The sequence below is a fragment of the Lentinus tigrinus genome, assembly GCF_003813185.1.
Source record: "Lentinus tigrinus ALCF2SS1-7 unplaced genomic scaffold L226scaffold_2, whole genome shotgun sequence".
Lineage (NCBI taxonomy): Eukaryota > Fungi > Basidiomycota > Agaricomycetes > Polyporales > Polyporaceae > Lentinus > Lentinus tigrinus.
In genome coordinates, this window is record NW_027137911.1 from 53,808 (window position 1) to 77,336 (window position 23,529).

A 23,529-nucleotide genomic window follows, 5' to 3' on the forward strand; every position below is an offset into this window, starting at 1 on the left:
CGTGATATTCCACAGGTAGAAACGATCCCCTACCAGCTAGGCTTGCTGAGCAAGCGCAGGTAACGCGTCAATCCGCATCGCTCATTGGGCGTAGGGTGCGCGAATATTCACCTGCGAACACGATTCTGTGCGTTTTCGGCCATCTCTGTGTATCTGCATGGGCGCCAGCGCAGGTTCTGTGCGTGCGTATCCATCAGCGGCCTGGCGAGCGAGCAATCTGCGATGCTCGTTTGTCCTTGCATTCTTCCTCCATCGCAGCCTCGAGGCAGGGCGCCTGCGGACTGTGGATCCCCCTCTGCAGCATGGCGGGCACGTCGCTGTGGCCCATTCCTATAAGACCCTCGACATTTACCTCCACACCCTCCTGCGCAAGCCCCCGCCTGTTACTCTCACACTGCCTCTGAACTCTCCCTTCAAGCATTAAGCTATGGCGTACACTACGTACGACACCGGTTACAACAACCAGTTCGGCTACCCCCTCCAGCACTCGCTGTCCCATGGACCCGTTTATGGAGTCCACCCGACAGAGTTCGGGTACCAAGATCCTGCATATGGCGGCGCCGTTTACTCGGATGTGAGTACAGTCAGTCGGCTCCGTCTTTTCCGCCGGATATTGACATGAAAACAGCCTGGGTATGCCGCGGGCGTATACCCCGCATACACTCCTCAGCGCTCTGTTAGCCAGTATGGCAGAGGTACGACATCTCCCTACTTCAAAGCAGCTCGCCCTGACCGGCGTGCGCAGCATATGACGACTTCGACATCAGAGATCCCTACCACTCGGGTGGTTACACTCGCCACCGCCGCAACTCCATGTCCCGGTCGATGTCCCGGTCGATGTCACGCTCGCTCTCGCGCATGGGCAGGCCCGCATTCGGTGATTACCGTCGAACCAGCGCAACAGTTATCAAGTTCAAGCGAAAGGGTGGTTTCCGCAGCGGAATCACCCTCGGGGAGGCTATGTCGGACGCGCACCTGAGCAGCAACGACGAGTACAGTCTCTACGATTTGAACGCAGATAGTCGTGGCCGCATCATACTCAAAGTCAGGGTACGTGTCTGCTTCATTTTGTGCAAAACCAGCGAGTTGCTCACGAGATAATAATGTTCAGTGGACGGGCTACAACTCGATGACGTACGAGCTGCCGGCCGACAGCTACGATGGCCGTGTCGAGCTGCAGACCCTTGCACGGAGAATCTCACGGGCATGCGTGCACTTCCTGCAGGTAAGCACGCCTTTCGCGCACTCCACCCCAGCTGCAGGGCTGTCCCGTGCTCTCGAACAACGCCACTCACGCGCATCTTCATCTGTCTGCACAGGCAAACATGATCCCCGTCTCGTGGGACCGTGTGATCCTCTACCACCTGGAGGAGATCTCGCCGGGCACTTGGCAGCCTGTCCTCTCCACCAGCTGAAGGGCTGGCGTAGACCCTGTCCCTTCCCCCTCTCCCCTGCTCTATGCTATTGATGTTCCCTATCCCTATCGCCTGCTCTCATCGCTCTCCTCTACGTATACCGAACTTTGCCCAGAACGCTCGATAATCTCTTGATAGAAAGCATGCCCGCAGGTCGGTCGCATACTGGGTGACGTTCGGCTTTGGTTTGTTTATTCCTTCACCTTCATCTTTACGACACATCACGACTGTATCATATCTCACATCCACGGCACATGTAAACATATCATAGCCAATGAAACCACGCTTCACGTCGAGTTTGTTTGAGACAAGTTGAAGTTATGACTTCTACATGTCGCGCGGACATTTTAGAGAGAACAGAAGAAACGTGCATGTCTCGACGGAAGTAGCTGGGTATTCGCTATTGATACAAATTACTAAAGCATCACATAGGATACCAGTCCGGCATTCAAGTGTCCTATCACGTCCCATGGGCATAGGAGTATCGTGGTATCGCCGCTGTCACAAGTTCCGTGGGGTGACGAGGACCTACACACGGTGGTGCAGGGTCCTGCGCTCGCGAGTGGTCGTCCTCGCGCCGCGCGGGGTGCTATGGATGCCCAAGCTGCGCTTGATCTTCGTCATGAGGGAGACATGAGCCTCCTTGCCGCGTCCCTGCAAACACAAGAGGCATGTCAGCGTCACCCAGTCCAGAGCGGCCCGCCACTGGCCACAGGAACGGTCGTGTGAGGCTACGCACCATCATCTCCAGCTCGTGTTTGGCATGCTTCCTGCCCGAACGGGTCGTGTTAGGGTTCGCGAGTGCGGCCTCTGTGGTCGTGCAGGGTTCGTGTCAGCTACACCTCGGTGCTTCGTGCACAGAAGAGAAGCAGAAGTTGGACGCACTATAGCCTCCGGCGACCCGGTCTGGGTCCTTCCTGCCGAAGCGCAGCCTGCTGAAGCGGCCGGTGCGACGGGTCGTGCGGGGAGTAGATGTGGTGTTGTTGCGGTATCCGAACAGTCCCATTATGGTGGTATTGGTATCTTTCAGATGTGGTTCCCGGGGTATGTGTATGGTTGCGGATATGAAGTTTACGCTGTTCAGTGTTCTTGCGATCGGTGCGTGTTATATGCGATTCCGCGGGGCAGACGTCATGCTGGGTGCAGTGGGGCACAAGCGTGCATGGGGCAGCTGCGGGTGGAGATTCGACGGGAACAGAAACCGTATGGCAGTGCCTAGGCTGCCTGGCATGGCCCGGAGTCGTGGTCATGCTCAAGCTTCATCGAATCATCATGCGCTTACAGTCACGCGTCACACCATCGCTGCCATCGTGGTCACGGCCCCACTGTCACTTGTTCCTGGTCACTTTGCTCCGACGCCCTGCCATTGTCTTCCGTTTCTGCCAGTGCTCGAATCTCGCCCTGCACATGCATGCAGGACGCCTGCTCTGATGCTGTAGCTTCCTTGGTACTTACAGCGTACACCAAACTGAACTTCCGGCCACCCGATGGCCAGTTTACAATTTTGGCCGGCTTCGTTCTGCAGAACTCCGAGGAGCTGAAGCTCATCTCCCTCGGAACGGGTTCCAAATGCCTACCGGCTTCTCGTTTGCAAGAACATGGGGACGCGTTGCACGACAGTCACGCAGAAGTTCTTGCTCGCAGAGGCGCAGTCCGCTGGTTCCTGGAAGAGATCGCGCGATGCTGTTCTACCCCAGAATACACGTCTCCGTGGATATCCCGCCAAGAGGATGGAAAGTTCGCTCTTATATTCGGAACGACTCTCAACATGTACATCTCCACTGTTCCTTGTATGTCGTTTGCCTCCTCTCATACGTCTTTGCTGCGTCTCACCATCGGGACCGCCAGGCGGAGACGCCTCCACTCGTTACTTGGCATCGTTCCAGGATCCGCAGATGGCTGCGCTAAAGGACTCCTCCCGGTTTCCTGAGCTTATGCCCAACACCGCCTCCAGAGGTCGTGACAACTACTCCCTCTATGGCGTCATGCGCACGAAGCCGGGACGCGCGGACTCGCCACCAACTCTATCCATGTCTTGTAGCGACAAGATTGCCTCTTGGAGCGTCCTTGGAATTCAGGGTGCCTTGGGGTCCCGACTCCTGCAGCCCATCTATATCGACCGATTCGTCATAGGAGAGGTCGAACCTCCCATGCAGGATGTGGTTCTCGAAGATTGTACGAGAGCGCTCTATGGCAGACTACGCTCAATTACTGGTCAGTCCGTGTGACGTGACACTGTGGGTGATACTGACCATAGCAGTGATGTGTAGGCCTCCCAGACTCCTTCCGGTTGAATGAGCCTTCGTTCGAGTTCACATCGACCGTCTTCGTGCACTCAAAGGTTGCGCTTACAGGTGCGATGAGTGGATGTAACGATTGTGAGCATGCTTAGTAGGTGGATGTGCATTCTATGCGGTAGCTCAGCTCCGGAAAAGCATTTTGTTACATCGCAGATTCTCCGAAACCCAGCGAAGCCTTGATCAACGGCATTCGTCGCGGGGTGTCACCTAAACACCGGCATAATCCGAAGTTCAGGTAGGTCTGACGACACTCTCGACGTGCTGTGCGTGCCTGAACGGACGTCCATAGACCTCTGCTGTCGAAGCTCTGCTTGTATTGCGTCTTCAAGAATACTGCTGCCAAGGCTGGGTTATCTACGCACGCGTACGTTTCTTCCTCTCCTTCGTTTTGAGGCTCTGATCGAACAACACGTATGACCGTGAAGGGAGACGACGTACTACGAAAGCAAGCAGATGGATTCCGACTACACAGCAGCGAGGCTGGCGCTCAAAGGTCCAGGCGGACCTTTTGAAGGCTGGGTGACTAGCGGGCGAGAATGGGAGGAGTTCGACGCCTACGGCAATAGCATAACAGTGAACCTAGAATGATACTGGAGTGCTGCAAGCTCCACAGTGTCAGGAGCTCTAACTGACTCTAGTCACGCTGTGTCTCTGTACTTCTTGATGCGCACGCGCGGTCGTCGCTACGCGCGCCTCGGCGGGCCAGGACCAGACCGTGAGCGCTAGACAGATATAAAGCAATTTCCTCCTCCCGCCATCAGCATCAACACAAAACCACAAGATATGACCAGGTCAGTGCACGGTGCAAAAAAGGTATTCATATAACTAACCGTTGTCTGTTGTGTATGTCCGTATGATGCGCAGGGCATGACTTTGCAACCTCTCTTGCTCCCGAATGAGATCGTGGACCAGATCTTGGACTGCGCATTGACCATACCTGAAGAGACGTTCCGAGCATGGCGCACACCGCACACGTTCGCAGGTACTCCACATCTGCACCCTTACCGCGTTCTGGCAACTTCGTGGCAGTGGTACCGCGTGGGAGCGCCCTACTTGTATGAGGCCGCGATCCTCCGGACAAAAGAGCAAGTCCATGATTTCTGCGAAGCCATATGCAAGTACCACAGAGGCGAGAAGCTGTCCCGCTATCTTCGCCGTCTGCGTGTCGATGGCGGGTACTCCCCCGAGTTGGGACAGATCATGAAGATGGCTGGCCCACAGCTTACAGAGCTGTTCCTCTGCTTCGACATATCTATCGACGATAACTTCAAAGGTCTTCTCAGGTCTCTGGAGCAGGTCAACCCCTCCAGACTTCTTCTGGATGCAAGCCTCGCTATGAGACACGACGTGCCCGTCGCGCGTATGGATGCTCTCTCCACTGCCATATCACACACAGTGCCAAGTTGGTCCAAGTTGGTATGTTTCCTGCATTGGTCGCCCTACAGCTCTGTGATGCTGATCAGAATTTTCTTCAATTTCGCCGCAGCGACGAATCGACATCAGTCCCGGCTTCTCCCTTCCGAACGACCTGCTGGAGTACCTTCTCGAGCTGCCGCAGGTCGAATACGTCAGCAGCGATATCAAGGTAGACTCTAACGAGTTCACCTTGGAGTGGCTGGACGAGGTACTTCGACCTATCTTGGAGCGGCCCGCGCTGAAGATGCTTCAGTTCCGCAACGGAAAGGCATGGTTGTTGCGAGGTCTATCTACCTGGGGTGCCGCGTTACACGGCGTTCGGCACAAACTCATATTGGGAGAAGGCAAGAAGTACGTGTTTAGTCTGTGGCTCACGGACCCATGCTGATCTGCTTGCGATCGAAGTATGGTCCCACTGGCTGATTTCCCAGACATGAGCGTCATCGTTCCAGAGCCTACGTCGCTACCGGAATTGCCGGACAAGATATGGGCTCGTATCATCTGGATCGCTACACATTACGACGGATACGACCCTGCTGTCGACAGCTACGAGATGACTGTCTGGGCCAACAACGCAGACCGACGGGTGGCTTTGAACACAAGACTGCAGATCCTCCGCGTCTGCAAGAGATTCCACGTACGTTCATGGCATGTCCTACGGGCCGCCCCGCAGCTGACCGTTCTCAGCGGATTGGGCGAGAGCATCTGTACTCGCATCCTTTTCTTTTCAGGGAGAAGACGGAACCCTTCCTTCTACATCTCCAGAGGAACCCCGATCTCGCATCACTCGTGCGCGTACTACACGTGGACCCTGGGTACATGGACCACCACGATGCGCGTTTCAAACACATCTCCGCTCCGTTTCTTAACCTTGTCCGCGTGAACAGCGGCATACAGGTATTTCCAGGTCTCCTCAAGTACGCTGAAGAGGGCTCTCTGCTGCCGTTGGAGTCGCTAGAGCAGTGCATAGCATCACCGGACATGCGGAAGCAGCATCTCGCCCCGACGGACATGATCACGCCGTCAATGTTCCTCAAACTCCCACATCTGCGGCGTGTCGTTCTCGCTGGAGGACGTGCCGGGAGGCTTGGCGAAGTGGTCGTCGACTTACCTCACTTGGAATGCTTGCATTTATATGAACCCGGGGTTGACCTGACCAAGTTGTTTCGTGACATGAAGTACGTGGATCACGTTGACTGTAGTCATTGACAGGATAGTTCTGATATCGGCATAACGTTACGATCAGCCTGCCGCACCTACGAGAGTTCGGCTTCAAGCCCACAAGCCAAGCTGCTGTTACCGTACTGGATTTCCTCAAGGTGCACGGGGCAAAGCTCGACGTGCTCACCATCAACCTGGAGTCCTACGACGAAGACTTCAAGCAGCCTCTCTTTGACCACTGCCCCAACGTCACGGAGCTGCGTCTCGAGACCACAGGTTGGGTGGTATGTCTGTTCTCCTCTATCTATGACTGTATCGCTGATAGTATGCACGTCCCACAATAGCCCTCCCTCATCCCATTCCTGGCCAAGTCAAAACCTCACCCGTGCATCGAGCGCATCACCCTGCCCCGGGCAGGTCTTGGCCGTCAATACGGGACTGGGATAGTCCTTGGAGACCCAGACGGGGGAATAGGCATACTCGACCCGCTCGAGCCGTGGGTGGAGTTTGTCCAGTTCCTCTCCAAGCACAGGGACAAGTTCCCCGTGCTCACGGAACTCCGCGTCCTGGGAGACTTTGCCTGGCCCGTGAACCAGTACGTTGGCGTCGCTGTTGTCGGGGTTGCATGCCGTTGTGCTGATTATGACATTGGGGTGACTCAGGTGGCAGTATCGCAAGAGCGACGTGTGGGTCGCGACGTCCGTCGCGCTGGCGCTGCACAAGACAAGCATTGCGCTTGCTGACAAGACCGGCACGCGTTGGTGCAGATTTGACTTGAACAATACATAGTTGTGCTCTGGGTCCCTAGTCGGAGATGGGTACAGCACAATGCTTCCATAACCGTATTGATAGTTTTTGTACTGTGGCGAATTAATCTGACTCTCCGTCCCCAAGCCAGGAAGATTAGGATCACGATAGTATATTCATCCGACCCGATGGGAAAGGTCGTCGAAGCCAGCCGACGCGATAGCAACCACCAGTCATTATGAGCGTGCGGGGTATGGCAGAGTACAACACCATCCGTAAGGTATCTGTATATGGACGTATAAGCAGTCAAGGGGTCGAGCAACCACTTCGACGCGGATAGCGGAGCAAGTATGTAGACATGTAAGCCCGTGGCAATAGTAGTACCGCCGGCTAAGAAGAGAAGGGAGGAAATCATCAAAATACAGTCATTACACTTCGTGATACAGCATGGATGGGTCATCAGAGTCCTCTAAGCGCAAGTGCAGATCTATAGGTGTTGCCGAGCATCGCCGTTCCCGTTGAGGGGAGGGATGTGGTCCTGTGGGTCTGCAGGATCAACAACTGGGGAAAGGGCCTTCGGGGAGCCACCAAGCGTTGACATGTCGTCGTCGCTCTGTGGGCCAAGCGTAGGACTTGAACGTTCCGAACGTGCGTTGACTTCGGCCAGCTCCTTCCGCAGAGCCTCCAACTCGCGCTCGAACCTGCATGATTGGTCAACAGAATTCGACATCAAACCAATTGAGAATACTCACTTGCGGCCGAAGACTTCAATGTAGAACCCACCACCATTCCACGCGCAGACCCCGAAAAGGAGCAAGATGTAGGCGGAGCTCCAGAAAGCGCTTTCGTACAGAAGGAATACCGCAGGCAACTCCGTAACAATCGAATATACTGCACCGACGCCATCAGAACGAAGCGACAACTTCGCAAGAAATGAATTTACCCAGCTGCCCAGCCATGAAGGAGACCTCCCTGTACTGAGGCGGTATCTTTGCCAGGGTACGACCGATGACGCCGCGCTTGTCGTTGAGCATCCACGTAAAGGACGTGATTCTCTGGCCCGATTGGACCTTGGCCCGCCGATCGATCAGAACGAACTAGTAGCGCCAAGTCAGCTTGACAGTAGCGAAGCCATACGTCATCTGAGGACAAACCTTCCAGTACAACAGTTGCCAGATGAGGTCTGTGTCTCGATGTCAGCGACTGCATGGTAGTAAAGCGAGGCGATGCAACACGCACAGATGATGCCGCTCAAGAGCAATGCCTTGAAGGGCTGGAGGTGCGGGACGTCACGAAGCGCCGGGAAACGTGTCGGTGCGTCAGGGTAATAATGTCTAAGTAGACACTGAGTCTAGGCGGGGGGCAGGCGAAACACACTCCGAAGTCACGTACCGGATGACGGAAAAGACAAGAGGGGGATAGATGTGGATGAACAGGGAGGTAACCTTGTCCCAATCGTGGAAGACGAGACTATTCCTCCAGGTTATCACCGCACTAGCCAGAGAGCCCAGGGACAAGCAGTAACATGCGACAAAGAGTGCAGCACTCGATGGCATAGCCCAGATGAAGATGAGGTCGATGACGTTGGCATAGTAGCAGAGATCAAAGAGGAAGTAGTGCCAAGCGCGTTTCTTGTACATGTACACCCGGAGAGGAAGGTAGTATGCTGCCTGGACCGTGTAGACAACGTGTATCCATCTGTTACGGAGGTTTCTCAGCAGGACAAGCGCAGGACGAGTAAGGGGATAACGCACTCTGGAGCCATGCCGAAAAGAAGAGCCGTCAAGAGGAGGGACGCTACGGCCATGAAGAACGTGACTTTCTCGCGCGTCCGGATGACCTTCGCGGTATGCCATGTCTGTGTTATCGCGATGAGGCGTTGGGAGACCTAGAGGCCGGGCGGTCAACGAAACGGGACAGACTTGGGCCGCCAAGCGGCGCACGTTCGTACCTTCAGCTTGTACCGCTGCAGGTCGCGCTCCAGTTGGATGTTGGACGCGGGCACGAACTTGTTGAAGCTCGCGTCCTTGAGGACATCCTTCTTGAGATCGTTGATGGTGGCCCCTGCCTTCGACTTGAGGCGGTCGCTGGTCTTTGCGAGCTGCCGCTGCAGCAAGTCAAGATGGGAGTCGAAGTAGGTTTCCATGGTATCTGGGGCGACGCGTCAAATGCGCGACCCGTACCATCGAAAGGCATACACGCACCTAGGAGGGTGAACCCGCTCGCCCAGTCAGAGATCTCGTCGCGGACGAACCGCTCGAAGGGGACAGAGAATACGCCTGTTCCGCTGTTCACCCTGCTCATGGAGGGCGGCGGCGACGGAGGCCGCGACGGGGGAGGAATGGCCATGGCTGCAGTCGTGAGGTGGTCGAGGACAACAGAGCAGAAGAGGGGTAGAAAGCAGAGACAAGGACTGTAGCAGCAGTACTCAGGAAAGAGGACGCATGTGCGACGCGTTTGGTGGCCAGTCCTCTCCAGAATCACACTCCCCACGCACCCAAACTGGGAAACCTGGCTTACCTCAGCAGACTTGACGTAGGGCCACGTGGGGCCATTGGAGGGCGCTTGACGAGGAGCCACCCACGGCCGAACGCAATCGCGGCCGGAGTCAGCATCTCTCTCTCTCACCACCACCACCAGCCATGTTGCGCTCGTCAATCTCGAAGACCCTCGCCAATGCTTCTCCCCGCGCGAGCTGCGTTGCTGCAAGACCACTTCTTGCTCGCGCATATCACGAGAAGGTTATTTCCCATTACGAACAGCCCAGAAACGTATGTCTCGCCCCGCCTGGACTCTTTCTTCCAGTTATCAGATAACTTATGCGCCCATCCCTCCTCTTCTCCAGGTCGGTTCTCTCCCCAAGAACGATGTTGATGTCGGCACGGGCTTGGTCGGTGCTCCTGCGTACGTGTTTTGCATGCTGGTCGCATATTTGTCGTCATCGTGCTGACCCCTGTCTCTTGTCGTTAGGTGCGGCGATGTCATGAAGCTGCAGATTCGTGTGGATGAGAACGGCATCATCTCAGACGTCAAGTTCAAGACGTTTGGATGCGGGAGTGCCATCGCTTCTAGCTCGTATATGACCGAGCGGGTCAAGGGGCTCTCGTTGGAGGAGGCGGAGAAGATCAAAAACACGGAGATCGCGAAGGAGCTATGCCTGCCTCCCGTCAAGCTTCACTGTTCGAGTGCGTGCACCTTTCCTTGTTCATGTCGAGCTGTCGAGACTGACTTAAAGACAGTGCTCGCGGAGGATGCCATCCGATCCGCCATCCGTGACTACAGGACCAAGCGGACGAAGGTGGGCAACCCCAAGAAGTCCGGCTTCATTGACGTCTCGCAAAGCGCGGCCACCGGCGAGACGGTCGCAACTGCACACCCTCCCTCGTCGGCGTAAAATGTGCCGTCTTCATCTTTCTTGCTTTCTTCCTCCTCCCTTGTTCTTGTATTAGTACCATTTTGCATGCATTAACGTAGTAGTACCATCGCATATATATCATCGTAAATGTCATCATGCAATACATCGTCGTGCTGGATAGAGTTACTTCTGGGTCGAAGTGCCCTTCTGACCCACGAACGAGAAGGTGCCACCTGCGAACCAGCGTTCGTTCGCCTCCTTGACCCGCTGCGCAGCAGCAGCACGGTTGGTAAGCTCGAATCCTGCGGAACGTGACAGGAATGTCAACAAACCTCCGAAGGTCGCAGCGAATCGTAACGGGCAGAGCACGCGTACCTTGCACAGGAGTAACAGTCAGCGACGTCGCCGTTCCTGACGTCGCCGTGCCGCTCTGAGCGGCCTTCGTAAGTGCCGCCACGCGTAGCTTGTTCGCCTTCGACAATTTCGCTGTGAGTACGTAAAGGATCGACGTTAGCATGGTGAGAGAGAAGATCAGAAGGGTTGGAGAGAGTGTCCTGGAGGTCGGTGCCCCGAGGATCTGTGTACGCACCTCGGCTCTTCGCCTCGCCCACGTTTGCGCGCACCTTGCCGGTGCCAATCATTCCAAGACCCTTCGTCTGGTCGAACGCGCCCACTTCTTCTTCCGCCTCGCCAAAGGCCATGCGGTTCTGCAGCTTACGCAATTCTGTCTGGGCGTATGCCTCCTTCGCTTTCCGCGCACTGAGTACTCATGAGCGACTGGGAAGGAAGAATGGAATAGCTGGAACTTACCGCTTGCCTCCACGACGCTTCTTGGGGCCATCATTTGGGATGGGTAGGGCCTTGACGATTTTGCTCGGCGGTGGTGCTGCAAGACGGTCGATGTGCTTCTCAATTTTATCTCGCAACTGTCCACCATACGACCCTGTTGGATGCCTGTGAGCGGCAAGTCATGACATGCTCACAATGTAACTCACCATCCCTGCGTTGCCGCTCAAGGTCCATACGTGCAGCCAAGGTACACTTCGCGCCGACCGTGCGCTGTACCTTCATCCGGTATTCAGGTGGCGTTCCCTGCACGAGGTCCGACTGGAAGACGAAGCCAGTGTGTCTCCGTTGAGTAATGGAGGAGAACCCGGCGGCAATCTTCTTCTGTGCCCCAAGGAGCTATAGCAAGTATCCGTTAGTAAACGAACTAAGGATCGCTGTCCAGGGCAATACGCACATATACGTTACACGCAGGCATCTTGGCGATACCAGACAGACCGCCCGCAACACCGAGCAGTTTCGCAGCTGTGGTGGTACCGACGATAGCGGATAGGTTGGGAGCAAGGACATTCATTCGTGAGCTGACGTACATGAAAATCTGTTGTTGCTTGCGGTCAGAAACAGGTGCAAGAGCGATACGCCGCTAAAACGCACCTTCTTCCTAGCCTCCTCCAGGCGGTCCGCGAGATCGCATGCCCGTTGGACGGTCTGCCACTCGGCTTCCGAGAGGGGCTGGCCGGACGTCGTAGTGGCGGTAACGAGGACACTCATGATAATGGCCGGGGGTAGGATGCCTTGTAGATCGACCTTGGTAGGGTCTTCCGAATTGCCTAGGGCACGCACTGAACGGATGTACATCTGAGGGTCGGCTACCAGTTGCTCAAGTTCGGGAAACTTGGGTGCGTAATGATCTCGGATGAACTAAAGCAGGCCTTCCGGTGAGGTGCGCTATACGCGTTTGGACCACAGTATGCGCACCTTGTGAACAACCATGATCTCGTTGTCTACGTCAACGGATAGGTTGTTAGCTTGGACAATGAGGTTGTACTCTGGATTGGAATGGGTAGGGAGCGCCATCTGCTCCGGAGGGCTCGGGTTGGCTTGATACTTCTCAATTTCCTACATGACGGATGAATATACAGCCATGAAAAAGTACACCGCGCAAATCTCACCTTGAGAATGTCGTTCATGCGCTTGCTCCCTTCAAGTTTGGCCACCTTCCTCACGTCCTCCACTTTACCCAGTTCCATACGCTGCACCTCCTCAGCGTCCAGCTCCTCCGCAGGCTTCATACCACCCTCAAGAACTAAACTCCCTACTGCCTTCTCATCTCCCTCTCCCTCGCCCCCATCTTCGCCCTCACCCTCCGACATCTCGTCCTCAGATCCAGGCGCCTTCCTCTTGACTCCGGCGGAAGTGGATGTGCTGGCCTGGGGCGGCTGATCATCTTCGTTCTCGTACTCATTCTCGTCACCAGAGAGGCCTTCAAGGTCAGCGAGTAGTTCGTCAGCGAGTGAGCTCATGGTGGAGGAAGCAGGACGTCAAGAGACGGGATGGTGTAAGCGCTCGGCGTAGTTGTCGCGTCTTGCGCGTCAGAGGTCTGATTTCCATAAGCGGACGTATGTATATGTGGGTACTATGGTACCATCCCGTGGTGGTACATAGACTCGATAGTACATCCAATGCAGTCGCTAAGAATTGGTGGAGGTTCCGTGCCGCTACTTGTTTCTTGTGGGAGGGCCAGCGATGGCAGACGGGATAAGGGTGGAGGATCCAATGAAGCGTCTGCCATTGATGATGCCCCCCGGACGGAATTCGACTGATAAAGGGTTCTCACATGAGCCTGAGGGCTAGAAAGCTGGACACAACCATTTAAAAATGTCAAGAATTCGGGGCATAGCTGCAGCTGCAGTTCGTGGGGCGTGTACACCAGACAAATCGGGGTTGGACTATCGAGGGACTGTACAGTTTGGGGCGCTTGTCTGTGTGGCTACCCACGTGCCGCACGTGGAAGCAGGGCCGGGCGTGCGAGACAACTCCGTCCTGCCTCCCTTCTTCCCCTTCCCGTCCTCATCGTTGCGACCTGCGATATCGCTCTCCATACTCTCTCACCTATTCCCTATCCATCCAGATGCTCTTCAACACCCAATCGAAAAGACAGCGGTGCACATTCGATGTCTCATAATTCTGTGTACGCCTCCCTAGCGTCACGCCGCCCTGGCCCCCAAATTGCGCATCGTCTGTCTTACTGCATGTATGCGAGCAGGCATGTCGATTGGGTGCCATACGGGGTTTAAGGATGATCTGGGTGAGTGTCGTTCGCCTTTCTTGCATAGAAACCAACATCTGGCGTCGTGTGTTCCGGGCGACGGATGGCGCATGCATCACCGCAACAGCAGGTTCGTTCGCATCTATCCTCATACTCCCAAATATATTTGTTACTCATTATCCTTCTTTTTCTATCGTTCACAGATTGCAAGTAATCGCGGCGAGAAACGGTGCGGCGCCCACTTAGCTGCCGTGCCACGGCGCTGCGGCGACAGCTTCGTCGTCGGAAACTCATATTAATTTTATGTGTCCCTTCCCTCGGATGTTCGGATGACGCATAGGATGCCCTTCACGACGTTGCTGGAGGGTTTGTCTGCTGGTGAGATCGGCGGAGAAGGATGGGTGAGCACCTCTCCCTGGGACTCGCCTTCCATCAAGTTTATCATTCGCTAACCTGATCCCAGATACCTTAGGACGTACTATAGCCATCTGCTACTTTATCCCTGCCAAAATACAAAGACTTTCGACGGCCTTTCAAACATTCTCAATCCAGGCCGATGGTCCAGACAGCGCTAAAGGGTGATTGCCAAAAGCGGTAAAAGGTGTTTATGTAATCTGTGAATGTGGCGATTGCTCGTCGCCCGATGGCTCGGCCCGCCCCCCACGCACGATATTCGACCGGTCCCAGCGCGTGAGGCGCCGTCCCCGCCGCAACCACCCTTCAGACCACTTCACCTCGACGCTTCGCCCCTTCGTTGCTCCATGATATGCCTCGCGCGACGCATCCAGGTCCTGCCGCCCTCCGGAATCGCAACAGGGTCACCAACAAGACACGCCTCAAGGTCATTAGAGATACCATTGAAGCGGACTCGATCGTCCTCGATGACGACGAGGAGAAGGCCAGGGTCGTCTCTACTGCTGGCGTGGACGCTGAGGATGCCAATGTACGTCTTTTCATGCCCCCTTGCTCGCTGTCGACGACGATGTTGGAGGTCCTGGTGTGGCGCATCCTGATTGGCCGAGAGCGTGGGAAGCTCGTTCCGCGGAATGCTGACTAAGCGCTATCTATTGCCAATCTAGGAACATCATTTGCAAGCAGTCCTGTCTGCTGCCGCCTCTCGGCATCAGGCCACCGCGCGCTCTACGCGTTCCGGCGACAAGGAGAAGGAGAGCGCTCCCGCCGCCTACATCCCAACGCCAGACAGTACCGGTATAGTTCAAAACTATGAAGAGCTGTACCCTCCAGGGCGCTGGCGCGACCCGTTTTCCTATGTCAAGTCCTCCGATACTGTCGAGGAGGCGATCTCCTACGCTCTCGCAAATGGCTTCATCTATTATATGGATGAGCGCGACAAGGAATGGTTGGACAAGAACAACGAGCAAGCTCGTGGCGAAGGTATGAGTACCCAGGCTGCCCCGACAAGCTCCACCCGTTCCGGCCGCAGTGCGAAGGCGAAAGGCAAGGAGCCCGACGTCGCCCTGCCCGTCTCGATCACCGAGGATGAATTCGAACTCGTCATGGCCATCTTCGAGAAGGTCACTCACGAGAAGACGGAGTTCCTACACCATGTGAGTGCGCCGTCCCAACCACGTATATGCACCGTCTCAACGCGGCCACAGGGGCTCGAGCAGGGCTCACCTTTCCCCCCATTCTCCGACTACTCGGATACATTTGGGCATCCGCTACACCCCGATATGTTTGCCGTCTACTCTGTTCCTGATTGGGTCCCCCAACCTCCACAACTGCACCGTATGGCTCGCATCGTGTACCCCTATTGGCGAGAGCGAAGGCTTGAGCGTGGTGGGCACCGAATTATCCCTCCCGTCAACGTAAGTGCCCCAGCGCTTGTATCACCTTTACTCAGTTGACATCCCTTATATAGCTTGACGAGAGCGACACCAAGAACGAGTCGTACATCTGTTTCAGGCGACGCGAGATCAAGGCAATCCGCAAGACTCGCGCGTCTCAAGCCTCGTTCTCCGACCGCATGATACGGTTGCAGAACGAGCTAGCGACAGCATTGGATATCGTTCGACTCGTCCACCAGCGCGAGAATTGCAAACGGGAATCGTTCTCAGCGACTCACAAGTTGTGGGACAAGCGCGTCCCGGTTGCAGATCTCAAACGTATGCATCCTTCTTTGGGATCAAGGGAAGACGACGAGCTCTTCTTGGACAAAGAGAGGCCGCCAAAGAAACCCAAGACCGAAGCGTACGTCTTTTTAGTTATACTGAGTCGTGTATCGTCTGACCGTCCTCCCAGTCGTCCGTCTCTCAAGCTTCGACATCCACGGGAGAATGGCGACATGGGCTCTCCAATTGTCTCTGCCATGCCGCAAGTTCGACCCAAGGAGATCGTGGCCGCGATTACATCTCAGGTCGAGCAGCACATGCAACAATGCAAAGAGAGGGACAACAAATGGGAGGACGTCAGCGACGTAAGTCTTTTCCGTCACTGCCTCAGACAAAAACTCAATTGCGTCCTATAGTATCCGTATCAGCCCTCTCCCTCGCCTTATGGTTGTCGCCTCTTCCGAGAGATCCCTCCACGATCGACGCCTGCCTCGGCAGTGCTCGAGGACGATGACGACGTTCCCACGTTCAAATACTCCGTTCGCCTACGAACGATGCGTGGTGGCCGAGTTGGTCTGGATCGTCGCGCAATCAACTACAAGCTTAAGCCTGCGACTTTTGACGAAGACGATGAAGCCAAAGAGCGTGCGCGGAGACTGGAGGAGCGCTTCAGATACGATGATGACGAAGGTCTCGCGGTCGGAGCAACTGGGAAGGATGAGCAAGACCGTCGGTTGATCGATGAGTACCAGCCCAAGTGAGTTACCGTCCTGATACCATAATTTATATCACCTGCTGACTCCAATCTCGTAGACACCTTACGGTCACCATGTCATTGCTCCACCCCGATGACCATAGGAAGCTGGAGACGGACCAATCTGTCAAACTGCCGTCGGGCGAGATAGTGCGGCCCTTCGTCCTTGGTCCTCAGCAACCGAACCTCTCTGCTGTTATGCGTCCTCCGAACCTTCCATTGCAGCGTCCTCTTCCCGTCGCATCCATCAGTTCCGCAGGCTCGTCTCAATCTGCGCCCAACACTCCGAACGGCGTTATCGGGGCAAACGGGACACCAGTATCGGTCCCTACCCAGGTGAAGAAACTAGCACAGCCCAACCCGCTCGCGCACCTACGCATATCGTCGAATGGCGGGCTGCGAGTAGTATCCAACGGTACCCAGCCTCCTACCTCTCCCCATGCCACGCCCGCGACCAGTGCAGCGGTGAATGGTTTCGCGGATGTTCAGGGCCAGGGCTCGCCGGCGGCGGCTGAACAGGACGTTAAGCCGTCGTTGCAAGGTAGCCCGAATGGCATACACGCGCAACCAGATGCGTCATCTGCTATGTTAACGTCACCCTCACCTGCGCCTGCCAAACCTCTCACGTCGACGGCCAGCCTCAATGTCCCCAATCTCACAAACGGATATCACATCCCTGCGGTCAACGGCTACTCTGCCATTCCCAAAGCGGGATACATGCATCCCAATGCACGCCCTAACGGGCTGAATCTCCAACAGATGCAGTCGTTGTCGGCTATGCTCCCGGACAACAACGTCAACATTGCGCTGCGACAGCAAGGATACGTTATGCCGAATGGCGCTTACCCCATACAAATGGCTGGCGCGCGTCCGATGCAGTGGCCCATGGCTGGTCAACACACTTCGCAGAACAGCAGGACAGATGGTATTGGCGTGGATGGCAACTCCGCTTCAACTGCCGGTTCCCCCGGACGCACACCATCCGCGTCAGGCATGCGTGCGCCCCAGATGTCTCGAGGGGCCCCCATGCCCAACGCCGCCCAGGTCCTCAATGTCGCGCAAGGGATGGGTTCCCCGGCCGCAAACCACATCGCACGCCTTGCTCCGCACTCCCCATCACCACATATGCTCAGCCCCAACCTTGCCGCCGCGCAGGTCAACGTGCACTCATCGCCGACCCGAACGCCGCAACCTGCCATCCCAACGCCGTCGCCATCGCTGCAGTCGAGGCAACTCGTGAGCGGGTCTGGCGCTGCTGGTTATTGATGCTATCTTATGGACTTATGCCCTACTATACTCCCCCAACTCCGTCTCGTATGTTCGCGACCTAGGTAGTCTGTTCCGTCTATAGTGTATTCTTATGTCTTTGCATGGAATCTTTGGTCTCTAATACGCGCTCAACATGATCTCTTCGTTTGTTGCGCACTGTAACATCCGAGTCGCCCGTGTGCGCACCATCTAAGACATCCTCGATATGTGGTAAGTAGCAAAGACGACGCATACAAGTCGTGCCGCACCGCCGAAATCTCGATCTGGCGGTGACGCGCGCGGGGACGCGCTCAGCTGATCATGCGGGGTAACCTGCAAGCTCCGGACAGCCGAGCTTAAGATGGTCGCGTCCTTCCAGCCTACCTACTCGTAACGGCTACGTCTTTCCAGTGACAACAGATACAACATGCGCTTCACGACACGAACAGTAGGGGTCGCTCAGAAGACCTTTAGGTTGGCGGTGGCGGGGAGCCGGAGGTCCTACCACCCGTCAGTTCTCCCATCGCTCATCTCCACGGCCTCCCCAGAATTCAAGGCCAAATCGGAGGCGATGGATAGCCTTGTGGCGGACATGGAGTCGAAGTTGACTGTGGTGAGGCAAGGCGGAGGTCCCAAGGCGGTTGAGCGTATGCGAAGCAAGGGGAAGAAGCTACCCCGGGAGAGGTAGCGTGTCTTCGACCATTCTGTACGATACTCAAAGTTTACCCCCTGGTGGACAGGTTAGCATTACTGCTTGACCCTCATACGCCCTTCCTAGAGCTGTCACAACTCGCTGCACATGAAGTCTACGGCGAGTCGGTTCCTGCTGCTGGAATCATAACCGGCATCGGTCGCATTGCTGGTCGCGAATGTGTGGTGGTAATCAATGATGCTACTGTTAAGGGTGGCTCATATTATCCATTGACTGTAAGTTCTGCCCTCCAATTGTCCCTAGTATCGTATGAATTGTCGCATCCCTTCCTGTGCAGGTCAAGAAGCACCTTCGAGCGCAGGAGATTGCTAGAGAACACGGTCTCCCATGTATCTATGTAGGTGTGTACCAATGCTCGCTCTGCTCCATGTGATCCTTTACTGACGACAGGCAACAGTGGAGTCTGGAGGTGCAGCCCTACCGCACCAAGCCAACGTGAGCCAGATATCTGTTCACATGTATTGCATGAACTAACGCGACATCTGTAGGTCTTCCCAGACAAGGAACATTTCGGACGTATATTCTATAACATGTCACAGATGTCCGCTTTGGGTATACCCCAGATTGCGATTGTACACGGAATCTCCGTCGCAGGTATGCACTTCCTGTCTGTGTCACTTCGCGGCGCTGACCTTCACCGATGTAAAGGTGGCGCATATGTCCCCGCGATGGCGGACGAGAACATCATCGTGAAGGAGCAAGGTCGTATCTTTCTAGCAGGTCCTCCCTTGGTGAAGGCCGCAACAGGCGAAGAGGTCGACGAAGAGACACTTGGTGGTGGACAGATGCATTCGTCGGAAAGTGGTGTAACAGACCACCTTGCAAGAGACGACGAACATGCGATCGCTATTGCAAGAGGAATCGTGGGCGACCTTGGGAGAGCCGGTTCACGAGAAGTCCCTGTAAGATCTGCTAGGTAACATGACGATGCATAGCTGTACTCACGCCATTTAGCCTCCTGCAGCGCCAGAGGATCCATTGTATCCAGCGCACGAATTGCATGGAATAGTCGGGACGGACCTTCGTCAAGCGTTTGACATGCGGGACGTCATCGCACGGATAGTCGATGGCAGCCGTTTCCGCGAATTCAAGAAGGAATACGGCACGACTATCGTTACGGTGAGCTCTGCTCTCTGATGACCGTGACTCTTGGAATACCACTCACTTGTTACGGTATATCAGGGGTTCGCACACATTCACGGCTATCCGGTCGGCATTGTTGCGAACAACGGCATTCTGTTCTCCCAGTCTGCGCTCAAGGCCTCGCACTTCATTGAGCTGTGTTCCCAGCGCCAGATACCACTGCTCTTCCTTGTGAATGTCACTGGATACATGGTTGGTTCCAAGGCGGAGAAGGGCGGTATTGCTAAGGACGGCGCGAAGATGGTCCGAGCCGTTGCGTGCGCGGACGTGCCCAAGCTCACGGTTGTCGTTGGCGGGAGCTATGGTGCAGGGAACTACGGTGCGTCCTCCTCGCAGCCAGCTATATGAAGAGAGCGAGCCTGACTGCGTTATAGGTATGTGTGGTAGGGCGTATTCACCGAGGTTCCTATGGATGTGGCCGGTGCGTGTCGCGAAATCCAGTGTCTATGGCTCTTGTGATGACAGTTATGTGTAGAACGCGAAAGTCTCTGTCATGGGACCTGGTCAACTCTCGCAAGTCATGGCGACGGTGTCTAAGTGAGTTGATTTGTGGCCTATTCGGAAGCATCGCGTGTTAATTACCGGGCATGCAGGGACCCAACAAAACACAGTACGCTCAAGGATGAAATCGAGCAGCAATCCACCGCTTACTACGCCTCGGCGCGTCTCTGGGACGATGGGATCATCAAGCCCGTCGACACACGAGATACAGTCGGCTTGGCGTTGGCATTGGCTGCACGAGAACGCAACGGTGGAAAGTCCTCAGGCCGTGGGTCATCTGCGACTTGGGAAGGGGACGCAAAGGGTTTCGGCGTGTTCAGGATGTAGATTTACCGAAGGACTATCATCTGACCAATGTGGACACTCTGACCCGTGTACATTTATCTCTGTTTTGCTTGGAGGCATACACTGTCGCCCTTCCCCACATGCGTGTCCCGGACGATGGGTCTCATAGAATTCTGTCCGAGGTGCAGGTCCGCCGCAACGTTTAGTGATCTACGCACGTCGCTTCTTGCGACCAGACATGTCGTCATCGTCGACATCCATAGGATCGATGTCGTTCCCTCGTTTTGATCTGCTCGGCGACGCAATCGACTCCGAGCCCTTGGCAGTCCAGACGTTGATCTTCGAGTCCTCTCCGCCAGTAAGCAGGATATTGCTCTGCGCAACGCCGATCGTCAATGGCGATGCGACAAGGTACTTTACAAGTGAGACGTACCCCCTCATCCCACAATGCAGCGCGGACTATGCCGGCATGGCCAGTCGTCCAAGCACGCTGCAGTACCCATGGCGCGTTGGCGTCAGCAAATGTTGGCTTTGTGATCAAAGCAATATCGCCCCTGGATGAAGGTCAGTGGATGGGATAGGAGGCAATGAAAGTCAAACGAACTCGTTGGAACCTGCAAATACGCAGAGATCGTTGTCCGAATCGCCGAGGGGTTGCGGGGTGGTGTGGCATCCAATGAGGTAGTCGGTGACCCACGTAAGATCTTGTCTGTGCACGGAGGGCTGACGGATGTCAATGTCCTGCAGTCGATCGAGCTGCAATTGAATCCAAGATGAGCGAACCACGATGTGACTGCAAAGAGGAGGTGTAGATACCTCGCTTGTCCACACACTGAACGTCTCCATATCGCTTGCTGCCCATACGCCTGGCCGGCCTGCTCTGTCGTGCAGCCATCCTGCTTGTGCGATGCTGCAGCCCCAGTTGCCGACGTGCACACCGGCCTCATCCTCGTCAGCCTCTTCCGCATTGGATGTGCACAGCAGTCCGTCGGATGACGCAGACAGTAACATCTTTCCATTCCGGTAGAAATGAAGGGCGGTGATATCCTCGGAGTGGGTGGAGGAATGCACACGGAGGGGCGCAGCTGGACTGCGGGGGTCCCTGAAAATGGCAGGCTTGAATGAAGATATGGACGATCGCCACACCAGGTACGCGAACAACGCGCACGCAATCCGTCTGAACCTACCAATATAGAATCGACGCATCCTCCCCGTGCAGCTCGGTGCCGGCGGCGATCGTCATCCCGTCAGCGGATACATCACAGGAGAGCAGTGCGCGGGGGCTGCCAGCGGTTGATGCAGTCACTGCTCGGCGGTCGGACGAAGAACGCAACGAGCGGTGTATATATGCAAACACGGATTGTATTCTCCATTGAGTCGTAGGTACATCTCGGGACAAGCATGCAGGACAGAGGCTTACATCGGAGTGCGGCGGACCCGGCGCGCTCGTCCCAGACTTTGACCGCACCGTCCTTGCCTGATGAGAGGAGGGCGTGGCTGACCGCGTTGGCAACGTTCGGCACGGATCTGAGCGTCGTGATGGCGTCCTCATGGCCCGGCAGTGTGAGGACGTTCCGGAGGCGTTCCCTGTCGAAGAGATGGACGGAATTCGACGGTGCCGACGCTGCGGCCGCGTAGAAAGACGGCAGAGATGCGATTGAGAGCACATACGCCTCCGCGGGGAGTTTTGCGGATCTGACGGGGTTGGAGGAGGACCTGAACGTCTGCGCGTCGAGGAGAGACATGGCGGGAGAAGGGAGAGATGGCTTGGCGGAGGGGAAATTTGGAGATCGGCTGCTGAAGGGAGGACAAGACGCTTACGTCAGCAGCGTAGCGACGGGCGCCTGGCGGGCGAGAGGGCGGTCCGCGCTCGTTCTGGCCAGTCTCCATCCTTCTCTGTCTCCTCTCCTCGTCGTCCTCGCTGTCTCCGTCGTCGTCGCCTTCGCTGTCTACGACGCCGCCGACCATCTCGCGCTCTGCTTTGTCTAGCACTCACTCTCTTTTACACCCACGCTCTTTTTCGCCCCGCTCGCTCTAGACGACGGATCGCCATCCGGCCATAGAGCTGCTTCTCCATATCCGCAAAATCGCCTCCGCATAGAGTTCTAGTCTTCGCCTTCGACCCCTGTATTATTTATACTCTTATTACGAGTATGCGTCGTGCTCGTGAGTCTTACCCTCTCCTTCTATGCCCTACCGCAGGAAGTCGAGAGCTCACGGCCGCTACCTCACTCCCAACGATGAAAACTATGGGTTAGCTCCTCGTCTTAACCGTCTCCCTCAGAGACTCGACTATACGCTCATCCCGGCGCCGTTGGGTACGTTATCTCATAGAATCCTTTAGGGGTAGCGGGGACTGACCCTCACATGTGTCGCATCGCAGACCTCAACCGGCCCATTGTTGACGAAAAGGCCGAGCTTCCTGCCATCATCGTCACGCCCTCATCACCGGTCTTCGAGAGCGAGTTCTTCATCGCATTTCTTGCGCCCCCACCGAGCCCTACCTTTTCCCAACGCCTGTCCACCTTGGTCCCATCGTTCCGGTCATACTTGCCATCTCAGATCCAGCTTCCCGCAACCCCATTCAAGGCCACATTCGATGACCAGAGCAGTCGCTCCTTCTCGTTGAGGGGACGCATCCGGACGATTATCCTTCTGTTTGTCCTGCTCTTCATCATGGCCTCACACGTCGTACTTCACCGGGTTGCGACAAACCACCCCCACCTCGAGTTTGGCATGGCGCCGGATCACGACATTGACCTGTCGTCACTCGCGCGTCCCGCTGAAGCCATGGACGTCTTCGGCGCCAGGGTGGACGCGCACGATACTGCCGAGGACACGGCTGACCCTTCTACTGCCGGCTGGTTCAACCTCCGCGCTCTTTGGGCGCCGGTCCCTGCCACGTCCACGCGGTCCACGATGGACTTTGTGGTCGAGGAAGTCGCCCCCAAGCAGAGCAATGATAACGACATCATTTCTGAGGTCCGCCCTCCAGCCGCTGCATAGGCTCCGGCCCCGAGCCCACCTCACATCAACCATGTCACGTCACGCATATCTGGAGTCGTGTATGTTGTTTCCGGGGAGTTCACCGTTGTTCAGCCACATCTCGTCCTCGCCGTCTGCACCTCGAGTCGGGTAGTAGGGTGTAACTAGTTGTTTGGTGGATGGATAGCGGGAAGTTCAGGACTTTGTTCATGGTCGGGCTTCTTTGCACGGACGGGTAATTTATTGCGGGCCGCGGGAGGCTGTCAATTGCGGACTCCCCGGCACTGCGAGTGCTCATTCCGCGGTACTTAGGAGTTCTTTGTTACGTTGCATCCGTGCCATTTCAGTGCTATCATCTCGTTTCACATACCACACACTAT

General features: G+C 55.9%; 9 protein-coding genes across 9 annotated transcripts; 6 read left to right on the forward strand and 3 right to left on the reverse strand.

Moving 5' to 3' along the window:
- Positions 1–427: 427 nt before the first annotated feature.
- L226DRAFT_453810 (uncharacterized protein) lies at positions 428–4,303 on the forward strand (the record flags this gene model as incomplete). Its single annotated transcript, XM_067675150.1, has 10 exons — positions 428–574; positions 629–695; positions 746–1,050; positions 1,112–1,225; positions 2,833–3,205; positions 3,264–3,629; positions 3,686–3,793; positions 3,851–3,950; positions 4,005–4,079; positions 4,141–4,303. 10 exons carry the CDS (start codon positions 428–430, stop codon positions 4,301–4,303), a joined length of 1,818 nt encoding a protein of 605 aa, XP_067541189.1.
- On the forward strand, positions 4,198–7,189 carry L226DRAFT_115348 (uncharacterized protein). The gene is made up of 8 exons (XM_067672163.1): positions 4,198–4,506; positions 4,580–5,131; positions 5,202–5,482; positions 5,537–5,768; positions 5,819–6,309; positions 6,378–6,576; positions 6,637–6,887; positions 6,955–7,189. Exons 2-8 carry the CDS (start codon positions 4,583–4,585, stop codon positions 7,079–7,081), a joined length of 2,130 nt encoding a protein of 709 aa, XP_067541190.1. The 5' UTR covers positions 4,198–4,506; positions 4,580–4,582; the 3' UTR covers positions 7,082–7,189.
- Positions 7,190–7,526: 337 nt separating this feature from the next.
- L226DRAFT_453705 (uncharacterized protein) lies at positions 7,527–9,343 on the reverse strand (the record flags this gene model as incomplete). The annotated part of the gene is made up of 9 exons (XM_067675145.1): positions 7,527–7,740; positions 7,792–7,930; positions 7,983–8,136; positions 8,194–8,222; positions 8,279–8,373; positions 8,432–8,737; positions 8,794–8,927; positions 8,991–9,190; positions 9,244–9,343. 9 exons carry the CDS (start codon positions 9,341–9,343, stop codon positions 7,527–7,529), a joined length of 1,371 nt encoding a protein of 456 aa, XP_067541191.1.
- A 308-nt stretch (positions 9,344–9,651) lies between these two features.
- L226DRAFT_549473 (FeS cluster assembly scaffold IscU) lies at positions 9,652–10,573 on the forward strand. Its single transcript, XM_067682682.1, has 4 exons — positions 9,652–9,810; positions 9,885–9,943; positions 10,010–10,224; positions 10,279–10,573. Exons 1-4 carry the CDS (start codon positions 9,682–9,684, stop codon positions 10,431–10,433), a joined length of 558 nt encoding a protein of 185 aa, XP_067541192.1. The 5' UTR covers positions 9,652–9,681; the 3' UTR covers positions 10,434–10,573.
- On the reverse strand, positions 10,529–12,893 carry L226DRAFT_115372 (Nop domain-containing protein). Its single transcript, XM_067672164.1, has 9 exons — positions 12,353–12,893; positions 12,159–12,299; positions 11,835–12,101; positions 11,638–11,778; positions 11,390–11,579; positions 11,205–11,337; positions 10,984–11,153; positions 10,770–10,880; positions 10,529–10,696 (listed from the first exon to the last, which is right to left on the reverse strand). Exons 1-9 carry the CDS (start codon positions 12,701–12,703, stop codon positions 10,578–10,580), a joined length of 1,623 nt encoding a protein of 540 aa, XP_067541193.1. The 5' UTR covers positions 12,704–12,893; the 3' UTR covers positions 10,529–10,577.
- Positions 12,894–14,215: 1,322 nt separating this feature from the next.
- On the forward strand, positions 14,216–17,541 carry L226DRAFT_453767 (uncharacterized protein; the record flags this gene model as incomplete). The annotated part of the gene is made up of 6 exons (XM_067675149.1): positions 14,216–14,392; positions 14,529–15,278; positions 15,332–15,660; positions 15,712–15,886; positions 15,938–16,278; positions 16,335–17,541. The coding sequence occupies 6 exons, from the start codon at positions 14,216–14,218 to the stop codon at positions 17,539–17,541; spliced, it is 2,979 nt and encodes a 992-aa protein (XP_067541194.1).
- A 333-nt stretch (positions 17,542–17,874) lies between these two features.
- Positions 17,875–20,355, forward strand: L226DRAFT_529093 (carboxyl transferase). The gene is made up of 11 exons (XM_067679525.1): positions 17,875–18,207; positions 18,264–18,450; positions 18,513–18,576; positions 18,633–18,670; positions 18,724–18,829; positions 18,884–19,137; positions 19,190–19,354; positions 19,418–19,697; positions 19,753–19,799; positions 19,854–19,915; positions 19,972–20,355. Exons 1-11 carry the CDS (start codon positions 17,951–17,953, stop codon positions 20,204–20,206), a joined length of 1,695 nt encoding a protein of 564 aa, XP_067541195.1. The 5' UTR covers positions 17,875–17,950; the 3' UTR covers positions 20,207–20,355.
- On the reverse strand, positions 20,146–21,924 carry L226DRAFT_529094 (WD40 repeat-like protein). The gene is made up of 6 exons (XM_067679526.1): positions 21,585–21,924; positions 21,352–21,469; positions 20,981–21,266; positions 20,769–20,920; positions 20,598–20,718; positions 20,146–20,539 (listed from the first exon to the last, which is right to left on the reverse strand). Exons 1-6 carry the CDS (start codon positions 21,907–21,909, stop codon positions 20,375–20,377), a joined length of 1,167 nt encoding a protein of 388 aa, XP_067541196.1. The 5' UTR covers positions 21,910–21,924; the 3' UTR covers positions 20,146–20,374.
- Positions 21,925–22,253: 329 nt separating this feature from the next.
- On the forward strand, positions 22,254–23,210 carry L226DRAFT_115549 (uncharacterized protein). The gene is made up of 2 exons (XM_067672166.1): positions 22,254–22,482; positions 22,548–23,210. The coding sequence occupies exons 1-2, from the start codon at positions 22,353–22,355 to the stop codon at positions 23,168–23,170; spliced, it is 753 nt and encodes a 250-aa protein (XP_067541197.1). The 5' UTR covers positions 22,254–22,352; the 3' UTR covers positions 23,171–23,210.
- Positions 23,211–23,529: the final 319 nt, after the last annotated feature.